General features: G+C 40.1%; 1 protein-coding gene across 1 annotated transcript in view; it reads right to left on the bottom strand.

The window, feature by feature from the left end:
* The window catches only part of nipal2 (NIPA like domain containing 2), a 32452-nt gene that overhangs the window by 8380 nt on the left and 6342 nt on the right, over positions 1 to 17730 (bottom strand). The window contains exons 4-6 of the mRNA XM_085176259.1: positions 11269 to 11337; positions 10102 to 10270; positions 61 to 120 (exon numbers count right to left, since the gene is read on the bottom strand). Of these exons, the coding sequence (XP_085032385.1) occupies positions 61 to 120; positions 10102 to 10270; positions 11269 to 11337 (298 nt within the window). The remainder of the gene's footprint in view (positions 1 to 60; positions 121 to 10101; positions 10271 to 11268; positions 11338 to 17730) is intronic.

The following is a 17730-nucleotide window of genomic DNA, read 5'->3' as shown; positions in this document are numbered from 1 at the left end:
CAGACTGCCAGAGGACACTTATACTTTAAGTGCCATCATCGCTACTGAATGCTTACTTACCAACGATGTCAGAGGCACACAGCGTCTCCTTGAGAAAAACCACAGATATGATAGCACTGGCTGTAAAAACAAAATAAATGTCTCTTAGTTTAACTGCAATTCAAAACATTCAGTCCACTACAATGAAAGTAAATACCAACATAGTTATATTTCCATAAGAATCACATCAGTAATGTTGAAGGTAGCCTACATTGTTGACTGCAGACACACGTCAACCACATCAAAGCATCTGTGAGGCAGTGAGGTCTTAAAATAATGAAGCAGAATTATTTGTTTAGTTTTTTTTGGTGGTTGTTACTGGAATGCTCAATATGAAGTCAAAGGAGATGTTGATGCAAGTAATCATAATACATAAAGTAATCAATCAATCAATTAACCAATCAATCAATAGAGATATCAAATATTTTGGGAGTGGCCAAATCACTAATATTTTACAAAGAAGGAATGCACTGGCCAGTAGAGGGATAGATTCTGAAGCGCACAGGGCTACGCTTTCTGCTTCAGCCAAATGTTTCTGATCTGATCTGATCAGACAGCGCTGCACAGAGCAAATGGATTATGACCCAAAGCATGCTGCAAGACCAAAGAAAGAATTTCTCAAGGCAAAAAAATATGATATTTTTCAACAACTATGTCAGTCATCTGATTTCAACCCTATAGAGCATGCTTTTTAGTTATTAAATACAAATTTGAAGAGACTGACAAACAAGCTGCATCTAAGGGTGACTGCAGAACATCTCAAGGGAGTAAACGACGCATGTGATGATGTCCACGGATTGGAGACTTCAGGCAGTTTCATCCAAGTATTAAAAACAATCCTCATGTTTAAAATGATGTTAGTTTGTCCAATTACTCTTGACGCTCTGAAACGATTTATAAAAATGACTGTAATTCCCAAACAGTTCATGGAAAATTTTCCTAAACTGCTTGAATTAAATCTCAAAGTCTACACTTCAGTCACAAATTGACTGTTTGATTTAAAATCCACTGTTGCAGTCTACAGAGGCACATACTAAAAGAAAGTGTGCTTTGCTTTACGTCACGTTGGGTGCACGGTTTACCTGGGAAACAGAAGGCTGCAGGACACACTATGGAATGAAGGTGATTTCTGGACATTGTTCTGAGGAAAAACCTTGGGTCCTGGTATTCGTGTGGATATTTCACTGACATGTACCTCCTTCCTAAATATTCCCAACCACCACTTACACACAATTCATGGCAGCCATATTCAAATAGGCTACTAACATCAGAACAAGCCATCTTTAGGTTTTTTTAAGGTGTTATGTCTACACAAGATAAATGCAGTTAGTGATACAAGTATTTAGTTATGCACATATTCACACAGTGACACTATATTATTATATGTAAATGTGTGTTCACATAAATACATGTACACAATGCTTGATATGTTTAGATTAGACCGACAAAAATCGGTCTGTATGCTTGGATAAATGGAACTCATTAGGACTTCATAGCACCAGCATGAAATTATGACATTCCACGCCGGCGTTTTTTGCAAACCCATCCATCAATATCATTGTCAAGAACTGCGACACTGAAAAGCAATCAGTCTCACATCAGCTAAGCCTCAGATTAGTCTTCTTAATGTTTCCCCGGGATCTGCACCGAACCAAGGGAGAAACACGGCATTCGGCTGTCACGGAGACAAATAGCGAGGCGGGCAGAAATGCGTGCAGACGTCACAGACATGCCGATAAACAGGCAGATACACAGATGGATGGCCACACAGGCACGCTAACTAGCTGAGACAGAAAAACAAACTGCGAGACAAACGGCCAGTGGACAGAGAGGCAAACTGACGTGCAAGTGACAGCGGCCTGTCACAGTGAAGAGGTCAGTTTGCATAACACGCTGACGCTGCCGTGCTGGAGGTCTCCTCACTAAACAACACAAGTGGAAAGCTCATTTTTATATAACCAGTTGGAATTATGATGTTGCATTTTTCACCAATATCACAGCAGAGCATACTATGGGCGCTATGTTTTGCCGACACGACTGCCAGACAGCAATCTGGGTGAGCAGGTGATGGCACACAGACACAGGGACTAATTGAATGGAAGAAATTGCTGGAAATTACTGGAAGAGAAACAGACAGAGCATTTGAGTCTGTGTATGGGCTCTGCCTCCGCCATAAGGAGATTAGATACAGAGTGTAAACAGCTCAATGTGTCAGAGACACAGTGTGGCTTGCATTGGATCACAGGCAGTGACAGGTTCTTAACATGGATATTAAAGATATATAGTTGCAAGTTTATCTGCAGCTTTAGTGAAGGTTACAAATGATCTTCTTATGGCCTCTGACAGTGGACTCATCTCTGTGCTTGTCCTTCTTGACCTTAGTGCAGCATTCGATACTGTTGACCATAATATCCTATTAGAGCGATTAAAACATGCTGTAGGTATTACAGGTATTGCACTGCAGTGGTTTGTATCATATCTATCTAATAGACTCCAATTTGTGCATGTAAATGGAGAGTCCTCTTCACACACTGAGGTTAATTATGGAGTTCCACAGGGTTCAGTGCTAGGACCAATTCTGTTTACATTATACATGCTTCCCCTAGGCAGCATCATTAGAAGACATAGCATACATTTTCACTGCTATGCAGATGACACCCAGCTCTATCTGTCCATGAAGCCAGATAACACACACCAATTAGTTAAACTGCAGGAATGTCTTAAAGACATAAAGACTTGGATGGCCACTTTTCTTTCTGCTTCTTAACTCAGATAAAACTGAGGTCATTGTACTCGGCGCTGAAAAGCTTAGAAATATGGTATCTAACCAGATTCTTACTCTGGATGGCATTACCTTGGCCTCCAGTAACACTGTGAGGAACCTTGGAGTCATTTTTGACCAGGATATGTCCTTCAACGCACATATTAAACAAATATGTAAGACTGCGTTCTTCCATTTGCGCAACATCTCTAAAATTAGAAATATCCTGTCTCAGAGTGACGCTGAAAAACTAGTTCATGCATTTATTACTTCCAGGCTGGACTACTGCAATTCATTATTATCAGGATGTCCAAAAAACTCACTGAAAAGCCTTCAGCTAATCCAAAATGCTGCAGCAAGAGTACTGACAGGGACTAGAAAGAGAGAGCATATTTCTCCTGTTTTGGCTTCCCTTCATTGGCTTCCTGTTAAATCCAGAATTGAATTCAAACTCCTGCTCCTCACATACAAGGTCTTAAATAATCAGGCCCCATCTTATCTTAATGACCTTGTAGTACCATATTACCCTATTAGAGCACTTCGCTCCTGCTCTGCAGGCCTACTTGTTGTTCCTAGAGTATTTAAAAGTAGAATGGGAGGGAGAGCCTTCAGTTTTCAGGCCCCTCTTCTGTGGAACCAGCTTCCAGTTTGGATTCGGGAGACAGATACTATCTCTACTTTTAAGATTAGGCTTAAAACTTTCCTTTTTGCTAAAGCATATAGTTAGGGCTGGACCAGGTGACCCTGAATCCTCCCTTAGTTATGCTGCAATAGATGTAGGCTGCCGGGGGATTCCCATGATGCATTGAGTTTTTCCTTTCCAGTCACCTTTCTCACTCACTATGTGTTAATAGACCTCTCTGCATTAAATCATATCTGTTATTAACCTCTGTCTCTCTTCCACAGCATGTCTTTTATCCTGTCTTCCTTCTCTCACCCCAACCGGTCGCAGCAGATGGCCGCCCCTCCCTGAGCCTGGTTCTGCCGGAGGTTTCTTCCTGTTAAAAGGGAGTTTTTCCTTCCCACTGTCGCCAAAGTGCTTGCTCATAGGGGGTCATATGATTGTTGGGCTTTTCTCTGTATCTATGAAGCGCCTTGAGGCAACATTTGTTGTGATTTGGCGCTATATAAATAAAATTGAATTGAATTGAATCTGAAACAAATCAAATATAAGCAAAAATGGCATTTTAAAACCATGATTTAAAGCCACACTTTCTTTCAAATAGGCTCCAAACACACATTTTCCAAAAGAACAGGCCATGGATGTGCACAATGCCGCAAGGGCCCTACGCTCTAATTGGAAGTTTATAAGGATTCTCCTTAATATTCTGATGAAACAGTTAGTTGTTAAATATTTCATACTGAGAGCCTGTTCGCACTCACATTTTGGACTACTCTTTTGCCTCTGGGACCAGCTGGATCTAACAAGTAACCATAGCAACTCCATACAAAGTGAGCTTTTGCACGGCTTGATATAATGAGAAATGTGGCAACGGGAACCTCTGGGGTACGCAGTTCTGTCACTGCTGTCGTGTGCTTGTGTGCGCAGCACCTCTATACATGCTCTTTGTGATGTGTAGTAATGGGTACCTACCAGTGAGGATGAAACATACAGTGTCAAACATTCGTGTGCAACACAAATCTGTCATGAGCAAGATGAAAGCAACAAAAGTCTGACAGCCATCACCCAGAGAAGCTCAAATATAAGAGCTGTGCACGTGTAATTTGTAAAAGAAAACAAAAGTTGTATTCACAATTTCCCAAACAGGAACTTTTGATAACTTGAATCAAAACAGTCCTTCTGAAGCTATTCAAGAAAAAATTACACAAACGTTGTAAAGGAGTTCTGAAATCTGAAATGAGATCTTGTCCTGACCATGAATAAATACAGTCACACTGTAAAGTCATTCTTTAAAATCATTGTGTTATTTATACATCTACATTACATCCTGACTTCTTCACACTGCGCTAACACCGCATCCTAATGGATAATACAGTGCTGCAGGTCTGACATCTGTGAGTGATGCAGTCAGGTTTCTGTTCATTTCCACACTGCCAGCTTCCCCTCCTCTTCTGCATGCGATGACACCGGTATCTGAACGAGAGAGCTGATTCTCTGCTCCACACAACAGCTTTTGGGCTGATGCTGTCATTCCTAATAGAGAGGACTGGGCTCTGTGAATGCGGACAGTAGTAATTGCTCTCCCCCGGAACGTCATGAGTGCCAGCGTGACATGCACGGACAGGCGGATGACAGCGGCATCATCAGCTCTCTCAATTCCGGCCCTTTACTCCTCTGCTTCTCACTGTTGTGTCTTATTCATTCACATACTTATGCTCTCCTTTCTTTGAAATTTTCTTCCTCTCACCTCAGCCTTTCTCCAAGCCAGCCACTCACTTCCCTCTTGTTTACCCAGTGAAGGCATCCTGCTGTCTGTACCCCCTTCTGTGCCTTCACAAAGCTCTCAGCACAACAGCACAGCAGGAAGGGTGTGTGTTGTGTGTGCATATGTCAGAGGAGCATCCCAAGTCGACACAATCCTCTAGACCTTTTACACACCGCTACAGTTATGCATGAATTTTATGTGTGTATGTGTATGTGCTTTACACATTTGCATATCGTGTGAGTCAGTGTGAGGTGAGGGGTACAGTCAGTCAAAGAAAGGAGCCAACCTGCAGATTCTCCCCTGTAGCTGAGGACAGACTGTGTCATGACTGCAGACATCTTCCTCTTCTTTCTCTTCCTTTCACCTTGTAATCTCAGATGCATTCATTATTTAAAAGGCTCCTTGAAAACGCACTTCAGCTGCATAATATTCATTCAAACTCCAGTGCAACACTAGCAATCGGCTGGTTTCACGAGGATCTGATAGTAAAATGGAAATGAGTACGGTAATTGTTAATGGTTGTGGTTTTAAAGAGATTCATCACAAGGTTAGATTTACACACACACTGACAACACATTTGGAGGTTGCTGGTCTGAACAGAACACAGAACTGAGGCTTTATTTTTCTGCTAAAAGCATTTTTTTCTTTGGTAAGTGCTCACTGAAGCAAATACAGTGGCAAGCAAAACTACAATGAACAAGAGGTGCAGCCTTCTTAGCAAGATTTGTGGTTTCGCTTAGTGCTTTATTCAAACCATTCATCCACTGGCAAGACGTGACTATAGGAAGCGTGGAGGTAATAGCTGTCATTAATATCCATGAGTCACTACCACCTCCAGCGCTGTGAGTGATGCGTGGTGGAAGGTAAGAAGTGAACTTGTTCAATATTTAACCTGTGTTTAGAGTGTTTGCACTGAGCAGCTGCCAGCTGTAGCAATGGGCCAGGCTTTGTTTTGACTGGCTAATGAGTCCGGCTTAGTCTGTGACATCTTTAGCTCAACTGTGGGCCGTAAAAATGATTGTTTCTCAAGTGTGGTGTTAGATTCATAATGTCAGGAATAATTGCACTTCCTATGTAATTTAATCTCCGGAGCTAAAATGTAGAGATTTAGCTTCTGGGTTCAGTGCTGGATATAAGGTAGGAATTGAAACGATGACACATGAACTCCCCCCGCCGCCACCACTCTTCCACACACACACAATGACCCACTGTTTCTGCTCGTTTAAAATTTGTTAGATTTACTTTTGAATTAACACCTTAAATAACAAAGAATGGTTTGTAAGCTTGAATATTCCAGTGAATAAAGTGAAGACTGTTAGTCTCATCAGTTATAAGCAGTTGTGTAGCTTGGAAACACAGGAGAGAAATAAAACTGTTATTGCAGATGGAGAACTTCACTGATACATACAGATCATTTTTATGCCCTGCACTTAAACATACTGCTGCTGAGCTAATGAGCTGATGAAGTGATATATATCACCATATATGAAGGTCTATTTAACACGCAAGGGTAGAACAGAAACTAGTATTGTGCAGTGCAGCACAAAATAATAGGATAATAGACACATTTAAGTACCAGTGTATTGTGACATTTAATATAAATGTCCTTACAATATGTAATGGTCATTAGGCAATAAGGGACTTAAATATAATGATTATTAAGAAACATTACTACGTGATAAGAACAGATTTTATGTGATTCTATAAAAACAATGTCTTATAGAAACAGGTTAAGGTACTTTTTCAGTACTTACTTGCAATGCCTCTACATTTAAAATATTAATAAAAGGAGTACAGTTACTGAACCTAATTAACTTAGCTCTGTTGTCACTTTTAAACCTTTACTAACTAATGTCTATGTGTTGAATTTCACATGTTTCAATTAAGGTTCTCATATAAATAATTATGCCTCCAATCTAAAAAAGACATATGTTCTGCATCCCTATTATAAGGCCCTAATATTATATATTATTATATATCCCTCGAAAACTGAGAGACAATGAATGTGGGGAGGAATCTGTATAATCGATAAGTTGCATTACTGCCGTGAAGTCTTCTTGTGTATGTTTAAATGCAAGCTATTTTAAGATGATTATTATTTCCTATTTTGAATCAAATGCTTCTTTTGCAAACAATATCCATTAAATCCTAGAGAGTCTTTGCAGTTCTCAGATGCTCCACAAACAACAGCAAACGTCAACTTTGGAATAAAAATCAATGTGAAACACACGAGTCTTTACCCAGGTCTGCCACCCTACATTTTACAACGTTTCCTAGGAGATTTCTTCTGCAAGTAATAAAGACAGAGCAAAAAGATTTAATTCCCAATACCAAAAAGAAGAAATTTGTTTGGTTTTTGTTTCGTTTTTTTACCAGCAGTAAGTCTCACAATTATTCATATTCCCATTAATATAGTGATAGAGGTAATGTTAGCTAAGTTATCAATGCTTACATAGCTAAGTGGGAAAAATAAACCCAGTCAGCCTACTGTGGTGTTACAGTGAAATATAACAGTAATGGTTCTAGGGAAATCAACCAACCAGTATCTGGAAGTCACTCGGATCTAAATACCTGAGCTGGTGTCACTGTCAAACGCAGCGTTTCTATGAGCTCAACACACAAACTGTTTGTGTGCAGTTTGTGTGTTGCTAGCTAAAGATACAGCTGCTGTATTTCACTATTTAAACGTTGCATGAAAATCCTCAGCAGGTTAGTGTAGCATGAACAGGTTAGTTTGCTGTACTGTGATGGATTCAAGGAAAGGAACAGTGTGTGACTGGTGCACAGTGGTCGTCTAGAATAAAGTTAATATAAACAGTGTACTGTCAGTGTAGAGCAGGGGTAGGCAACGCCAGGCCTCGAGTGCCGGTGTCCTGCAGCTTCTAGATCTCACCCTGGGTCAACACACCTGAATCAAATGATTAGTTCATTACCAGACCCCTGGAGAACTTCAAGACATGTTGAGGAGGTAATTTAGCCATTTAAATCAGCTGTGTTCAAGGACACATCTAAAACCTGCAGGACACCGGCACTCGAGGCCTGGAGTTGCCCACCCCTGGTGTAGAGGGTGGAAATTAGCCAGGACAACTCATGAAACATCTGCTGACATCTGGTTGAATTCAGCTGTGTACAGTGTTGGTCAAGTTACTTGAAAAAAGTAATTAGTAACTAATTACTGATTACTTCTCCAAAAAAGTAATCCCTTTACTTTACTGATTACTTATTTCCAAAAGTAATTCGATACTTAGTTACTTTTTTAACCCTCTGGTTGTGTGCACCCCCACCCCCCTTACTTAATGTTCCGGTCACAATTGACCAGTTAGTTTTTAAAACATGATACACAACCTGAATACGTAACAAAGCAATAGACCTTTCAGCCCAATTCTATTTTTTCTGCATAATCCATCATATAAAAGGTTAAATCAAATGAAAAAAATCTCTTTTTAAAACTTGTTGTATTCATTTTAATCTTTTAACTTCATGCGCATTGCATCAAGCAAAAATTAAATTATATGCAACTCTCTCACAGAAAGAAATTTGTTTAACATTTAAACCTATTTCCTGCATATTCCAGCATATGAAATAAAATAATCTTTTGTGTTTACACTCTCTTTCAAATAGATGCAAGTAAAACACAGCAAAAAAATAAATAAAAGTCTCGGTGGCACTAAGTCCTGTTGCTCTTTTTCACCTGTTTAGAAGGAGTGGGGCGGGTGGAGCTCTGCCCGGTCATGTCAGTGGGGGGATCCGGGGGGTTTCTCTGTGAATTTCACATTCCCCTGGCAGCGTGCTAGGTACTTGCTCAGATTTGAAGTTTAATTTTTTACGGTAAAAAGAAGTTTTCTTCCCATGCAGAGTGAACAGCGTACATTAATGTTTTTGTCACTTTTTACAGAATCAAACTCAAAGTAATGTCAGTACTTCCAAGCTTTAAACCCTGCATGGTCGTACTCGCTCCTGCTCTCCATATTATCCATTGTTGATCTGCACACGTCTGTTACCACGAACATTGCATGCGTTTACGTCATTGTCACGAGACCCTTTCACAAACAAAATCACGGTTTAGTAATGCAGAAATGCAGCGTGCTTATGGGAAAGTAACAGTAATCCTTACTTTACTCATTACTTGAAAAACTAATTGGATTACAGTAACGTGTTTATTGTAACACGTTGTGTACATCCACAAAGAGCAGTAGGTCTGCTACTCATAGACAATCTACTGGAGTTCTCAATAGAAATGACTGAGCTGTGATTCTTTGCCCCACACTGAGCCATTACAACTAATTTTAGGGTTCCCCCATCTGCTGAATCCACTTTAATCTCTTCCCTACTCATTTCCTGCTTAGAGGCAAAGTCACCCTCTACAATGTAGGTAACAGAAAATAGAGCTCTTCTAATATTATTGTTACATTAATAAAGCACAAGGTTCAGTTAGCTTTGCATAAAAACAGCTGGTAGAAATGTCCTCCAAAGAGCTTCTTTTTACTTTCTTACTTGGAGTACATTTCAAAGCCTGTACTTTTTTTTTTTTAACTTTTACTTGAGTAAAGAAGTTGAATCAGTACTTCAATTTTTACTGGAGTATTTTTCAACACTAGTATCAGTACTTAGGTACAGAATGTCTGTTCTTTTGCCACCTCTGGTTAAGAGACTACTATTCGCACATATAATTTTATTAATGCATAAAATATACAAATAAGCATTATAAAGTGCTACAGATTAAATAAAGTCTATAGAAAAATGTTTTTAATAAAAAATGACTGGATAATATATCATTCGTTTTTGGTTGGCATGACACTGTCAACAGGATCAGAAGGAAAGAAGTCAGGCCTTGCATGGAAACACCTTGCACTGTTAGTTTTGCTTTCACACTTGGATAATGCATGACATTTAAAAAAAAGAGATTATATTTACCTATAACAGACACACAGCCCAGTGGGGCTATGAGAGATGCTGGAGCAAAGCCATAGGCAGCAAAGTTTCCCAGTTCCCCCACACCCATGAGAACCACTCCGCACCACCACGTGGCGGATGTGTAGTAGGGTTTGGATCCACGCTGTGCCTGACGTACATGGGCATATTTCTGTCAGGAAGAGAGGGAACAGGAGCCAGAGGAGCCAGGGGAACAGTCAGATAAAGTGGGCCCAACAGAGCTGTACAAACTACAGCAACACAACACAGACAATAACTCCACTGCACTGTGCAAATCCTAAAAAAGTAGGTGCGATTTAACAGATAATATAGCATTACACCGACTGTCACACAACTCTAAACGCAGCACCACACTCTCTGCTGATTACCATTTCATCTCAGAAGAGACATGACACCAATTAAGAAAATCAATGAAGTGGGAAGCTGTATGATCCGAACACAAGTCTACAGCATACCTTATAATCATTAACAATTCTATTTCTGGAAGCTTATACTGGCTTCTAAGTAAGGGTTATCAACCTCTTTTAGCACTTTCTCACATCTACTTGAAGCCGTCACGGCATCCAAGTTTGCTTTGCATGCTCTGCATGCTGTCATGCAGACTTTATTTCATATTATCAGTTCCCCAGAAAAAAAGAGCACTTTAGACAAAGTTTTTAGATGAATCTTCTCAGACTGGTAAATGTTAGCGCTTGTAGGCTTACATTACATTTAATCAATGAAGTCCTTATTTTTTAACATTGTGATGCTCAGAAAATGGTAAAACTTCACCTGAATTAGAGCTATCAACCTAAGGGCAGCTTATTAATACCCTACTCGGGTCCAGACTGTGCAAAAAATGTGTTGTTTGAATACTTAATTGCAGTATATTAAAACTAAATTGCAATATTTTAACACCCACTTCTATTCGTTTTAATTCAAACAGGCTTTTCTGTCATGAAATGCAGTCATTTCTAATGCACACTGCCTGCTGTGAAGATCACACAGCCACAGTGCCTGAGGGTACACGCACTAAAATCCTGATGAGCACACAGAGTTTGCAAAAGAGAGCAAACCATGAGGAGAAAAACAGTCTAGAAATACTTTACAGGAGCTAAACGCCTACTGTGCTGAGTGTCTGTCATACAGCTGGATTCCAGTGTTTTCTACCTGTATGTTGAGCGAGATGCTGATGAGGACATTCCCACATATGGAGATGATGATTCCCAGGAGATAAGTCTGTGGAAACAAACAGTAAACAGACAGAGGATTAGGTGACGCTCTAGTTGTCACACGACTCCAAACACCCCATAATACTTCTCGCAAGTCTTCCCTCCAGCTGTCGCATCTGTCATTTCCATGACAACCACAGAGAGTGTTGCTCCATTGGCGTTGTGTTCAAAGACACAACTGCGTGTGCAGATATTGTTTGTACTCCTGTGGAACAGAGGCTTCTAAGGCTTCGTAACACCGAAATCTATATTCTCACACGTAGTAAAAAACAAAACAAAAACAGCAAACAGACATTTGACACAGATATGCCAAAAAATGAAAACAATCCAAATTCTCACACAATATCTGACACCTCATTAAGATCTGGATGTAGGCTGGTGCACACCTTCAGACAAATAAACACACAAAGTTCTGGGAATATCACACTCAAGCTGACAAAGGCAAAAATGGAGATTCTCAACTATAACTATCATGTTTACCATCTTTAGTGTTTGCATACCAACATACTCACAGTAACACTTTCCCAGGATTCATTTCATATTGTAAATACTGCAATTAGGGCTTTCTGACTTGCAAATAGCATCCACAACAAGAAACTAGCATTTTAGCAAAAGCTGCAATTTATTCTGAACAATAAGGAAAAGTGGATGTCTCACTGTACACCATAAATACAATAATTTCAAACTATGCAGGGCTTTTTGGGTAAAGAAATACAAAGATTTTGAGACATCCAAAGTAAAACTGCTATATAAAACAGCCAAATTCAATTTTAGTGCAACCTTAATTAAAACAAAAAACGGGAGAAACGGGATACAATCACTTAAAGTGCTGGAACGGTATACTTGGCTGTTTTGTCCCTGATATATCCCAGGAAAATGACTGCCAAAAGAAAATTGAATTCTGGGTTATTAACATACCGTTGGCTGTGGGTGGACAAAGTTATAAAGGAACGATAGCACAGAGTGGGGGTGGAATGTGAAGGATAAAACCTAAAGAAGAGAACTCAATCACTCTTGAAGAAGTAAAAGAAAGCTTTTTTTGAAATTGCTTTAAAGAAGAGAGGTGGAGGATGGACAAGGAGAAGGTGGATGGTGATGGGAGTTAAAACAACGGGATGAGAAACAACAGTGAGGTGGAGAATAAGAGGGAAATTTAATCACATGCAGCAACAATAGATTTAAGTATTAATGTTCAGGTTCAGTGGCCCATTCTGTGTGATAAGACAGGCAGTGGGTTATTGTCAGTATTATCCATCTGATGTTGTTGACAATAAGATAACACCGCCGTGGTCAAAGGACACGGGAGTGAATGGAGTGTAAATTAATTCCTCTTGTCTCCAAACACAGCTGCTCACTACCGCACGATGCAGAGGTCGCCTATTGTCCATCAGTGCGCATCATTAGAAATCCTTAGTGACAATATGAAGCATCTCTTTGCCAGACTGAGAGGGAATAGCTGTGATGATTATTTACATTAAAGCATTAAACATGAGAGTAAACATCCACGAAATACAGGTTAAAATGATGTTTTCCTTACCCGCCTTAGTGTGCTACCTATCCAGTTCAAAACCAAAAAATAAAAAGTCCTATAAAAACATAAAGTGGTGCGTTAAGGTCGACGGGATATCATACATAATATGACTCCAGCACAATTATGAGTCATACACTTTCATGTTTGTTTAGCAATAAAGGCCGAGGTTATAAGAAACACTGTATTCTAGCAAAGACAATAAAATGCTGCTTGTTTGCAGTTTTAATGTGGAGCATGAATGTATACTGCATCTTTTAGGCCAAAGTGCTCCTCTGCTCTGTTGTCAGAAAAGCTGCTCACTGTGGTTTAGTTTATCTGTGTGCACAACAAATAACCTAAACTACCGTCACTTCTTCTAAGATTTAACTCGAGCCTGCTGCAGACCTGAAATAGGTTCATTAAGTTTAATATTTGAACAAGATAATAGAGCTCAGATCCTTTTATTAAGCTCTAACTTTCAAATATTTAGTGACGGTGTAATGACATCCTCGAATCATGCTTCATACCAAAATCAGATAAACATAACTAACTGAGACTGAATGCACTCACACGACAACAGCAGCTACTCTGAGGAGAGTATCCTTTTTAGTGTAATTTATATATTTAAAGACTAATGGAGACTGACTGTGATTTTACTTATGATCAAATTAATTGAAATGAATGAAAAAAAACTGTTTCTCGCTCCAGGGAATTCACTGGCGGACTTCATTTCTCTATTAATGGTATCCGACTTACCAGAAAACTGTCAGGAATGTCTGACTAAATTGCTTCATGCACATCACTTATCAGTAATCATTCACATATACTGACTATTTGTATAACAGTGTGGACATGTAAACAACACCGCAGAGCACATTACAGATAATAATGACACCAAGAACAGTAGAGCAACACAGATATTTCCACGATCATCCTGACAACCCCTCTGCCCATTAGCCACTTCTACTCCCAGTGAACTGCATCATGATGCGTGTCTTGGATACACATGTGGCGACAAGCTCACACACCTGATTTCCTTGCGGTTCAGCTGTCCTTGCCCTTGACACAGCAGTCAGGTTCAGAACAACTCACAGTTGCAAACCCTAGTTAAATACACTAGTCAGAGCGAGTAAGAAAGCAACGCAAAGTCCCACTGAGAGGTTTTGGAGGGCAAATTAACTATTTAAATCGGTAAAGGCGCCTGAAGAAAACCCAGAGGATTGATACTGCAATGTTACCCTAAAGCGACACTGATGTCTGAATAAAATGTCAAGTGAATCCATATAAAGTCTATAATAAATCCATATTGATGAGACTGGTCAATTACAACATGGGTCCCTTTGAAAACTCTGATCAGCTGTTAGTCTACACGGAAAAGGCAAAAGTGTGTTCCTTACTTTTAAGCACCAGAGTAGATATGAAGCTATAAGGAAAGACCCTGAAAACCTACAGCCAACTTTCAATTAGTTTTGACTTATCTGCTCATGGCACTCCTAATTCCATCCAGCAGCTCACTATAAAGTAAAACTACTACTTTTTATTGCATAACTCAGCATATCAGCTCCTCGCCAGCTCGATAAGAAATTGAAGTCTAGGGGACTTATGGGTAATTTTTCATTCAAAACCACCACGTTACAGTCCAGTTTTTTTTCTCGCGTCTCTTTCAAGCCCATCTTCTCTTCACCCTCTCTCTCCCTTTTCACTTTGCCACCAAGCTGGATGAGCTCACTCACCTGGAACCTACAGCGAGGACGCTAGTGCTAAACCGGATTTAGTTCACGTGTGTTTTCCTACACTTGCACGATGATTGCAGAGTAGGAGAGGTAAACAGGATTTGGGAGGAGGAGGGGAGGAGATGGGCGGCTTGCTGATGAGTTTCCTAGGGGACTGATAGGTAAAAAGCCTGAACTTGTGTGTGTCCGGCGTCCTCTAATGATACTGCATACAGACTGACGGGGAGAGTGGACTGTGACTCCCGACTGTACGGGAGAAGAATATGACCTTAGTAATTTATGATCAGACACCTATCAGGCAGCTGTGGTCTGTACACCAAACCGAGATCAATAACCTTGTCATGCTCTGCAGGAGAGAGTGTGAGTGGCTTCCTGCCGCTGCTGTTACTGAGCCCATGGGGAAGCTGCAGGTTAATGCTGAGAGAAGCCGGGGGCAGAACAGGGTGTTTAACTTTGCGTGGGTGCGCGTGTGTGTGCGTGCGTGAGAAACAGTGTGTTAAGAATACGTGGTGGTGGATGTGCAGCCTGAGGACAGTTCATTCCACAGACTTCACACAGGAGATAGCAATTTGAAATGTGAGGAAGGATTCATCTCAACTTCTATTGGATTCATTCACTTCACATTAAGCTGACCAGCAAGTGTTTTCAGCCTTATTATAATAAATCATTCCTCTCGTTTGTTGGTGTAAAGTTGGAGGGTGTGCATTTGCGGTACAGGTGGTCACTGCGGGAATCAAGGACAAGACTCAAGGCTGCAGGAGCCTAACGCTCTTCCCACCGAGGGAGACAAATTCATGCGAGAGTTTGAGAGAAGAGAAGCAGGAGAGCAGGTGAGAAAGGGAGGGAGGGTTAAAAGGGAGAGACTTTTCCTGTCAGAGGAAGAGCAAACAAAGCTGCTGGATCAGGCGAGGCTGGTATACTGGGAGCGTCTTTTGTTGGCTGACTTGCTTAGCAAACATTACGCACTTTAAGGAAAGCGACACACTTCACACCACAGCACCGTTTAAACTGCTGCACATTCTTCATCTTACTTATAAGGACAGTTAACGCGTGAAGAAGTAGAAATAATCACTTACATTTACTCAACTACATTATTTAAAATATCTGAATTTAGTTGAGCCTGTCCATTTTGTGCTATGCTTATACTGTATTACATTTATATCCAAGTGCATTAAGAAGAGATATTTGCACATAAATATGCAGAATTTGTAGGCAAGGAACAGTTTTTGATACTGGAAAGAAGGATCCTTTTGGTTTCTGTTTTTGTCCAGGCAATACTGATTGATCACGTATGAGCAGTTTAAACATTTAATGTAGAGGGAAAAACATCTGAAAAACAGCCATATAGGAAGTGCTGGCTATCATCTGGTTTCAGCCATTTAGCTTTTTAAAACATATCCTAACAGTTGGTGCATAAAATGTGAATTATTTGCCCAAATCTCTTCAGGAAGAGCTGAAATCTTGGCTGATGGGTTCACATGTTGGTAATGATGTTTATCAGCAGGGTAATAGTAATATCAGCTGCTTAATTATACTGGCCAGAGTTGTATTAACAGTGCCTCTGAGCAGAGTATTTTTGTATTGTCCATATATTCAGTGGGCTACTCTCAAGTAATTCTAGGATATGGTTGTGAGGTTTCCATCGCTGAATGATTATAATAGCAGTAAGACTGTCAGACTTTCAGGATCTAGAAACATGTGTTATTCTTTGTGATTTTATCCGTATAAAAGAGCAATTAAACATTTTGGTATTTTTATTTTCACTTAAGTAAAGGATCTATATACGCCTCCTTCCACTGCATCTATGTTTGGACAATAGCAGGTATCCAGAAGTTCTTGTCTTTCCCGTCCTCTGTAATTACAGGTTGTTTGAGGCCATCCAAAATAGAAATCTGCTTTTACTGTGGTCTTATTTTAGCTTCCTCAAAATGTAATTTGTTTGTTACAGTCAAGGAATTCGATTGTACATAATTTCAGAGCAAATTATTCTGAAGAGCTGACAACTTAACTGGCAACACAATAATGCAGCCCCCGAGCAGCATGTTTAGTTTTTAATGTTGCTGCCAGATTTAACAAGAAGTGCTACGATTATTGTGAGGACTGGATTCAATAAGCTGATACTGATACTGGCTGTGAGAAAGGCAAAGTATCAAATAAAGATTCTTGTGCTTTTAAAAGTTACAATGACACAAACTCAAGAAGGATTCCCACTGCAGCAGTCCAGCAAGTGTGAATATCGCTATCAGCAAAAAGAAAAGTGGGCTCTAACTCCGAGCGTGAGAACATTCATCATTGAGACACAATGAGGGAATTTACCACCAATTGTGGGCCGTGTGTTGTATAAACTCCATTACTTAAATGTCAGAGATAAGACTGTCTGAGCTTCTTTTGCTTCATAAGGAGAGAAAAAACTCCAATTAGTGGATTAGACCAGAACCCGGAAACTACATGTGACTGTTCTGAGTAAAATAATTAAAATCTGAATGGATCTGAAGGCTGATGAAGGGCCTGATATCACTGATCCTCCTCCTCCTCCTCACTAGGACACTGACCAACAATGAGAAAGACCGACAGACGTACAGACAGCACGATCCTTTGTGTCCACTGACAATAGGGATCTGTCCCTCACTGGGATGGGCTGATCTCTGGATGCAGCCCTTCAGTTTCTGCTCCGGGTGAGTGGTGGGTACAAAATGTATTTGTGGATTGCGTCACATTTAACCTTAAACCGTATGTTTACTGAGTAAAGGCTCTGATCAGGATCTAGAGATAAATAACACAGCTGGCTATAGATCTCTGCAAGTAATAGTGCTAAGAAGAAGTCCAGGAATTAGATCTTTAAAATGTATTCTTTTTTATTATTTGAGGGAGAAAATGTGTAAGTCCTATCTGTTAAAATCTAATCTCTTGTATACTGGACATTAATTTTGTGTTTACTGTTGCGCTGTGCTATCTGCTGTCAGCAGATTCTGTACAGGTCTCCCATCACCCACCTCTTTTACCTCCAATAGAAATTGGCAGTATTTAGTTCAGCAGCACATGCATTCTGCAATTTTCAAAGATAAAATACAGTTGTCGAGTTTGAATAAGCTTAAAGTGAACAGCTTTGTCCATAGACTGAATCAGCCTGGAAGCTCCGCTGCACGCTATTCCCCGC

The sequence above is a fragment of the Neolamprologus multifasciatus genome, chromosome 11 (genome assembly GCF_963576455.1).
Source record: "Neolamprologus multifasciatus chromosome 11, fNeoMul1.2, whole genome shotgun sequence".
NCBI lineage: Eukaryota > Metazoa > Chordata > Actinopteri > Cichliformes > Cichlidae > Neolamprologus > Neolamprologus multifasciatus.
This window is presented reverse-complemented; position numbering and strand designations above follow the sequence as displayed.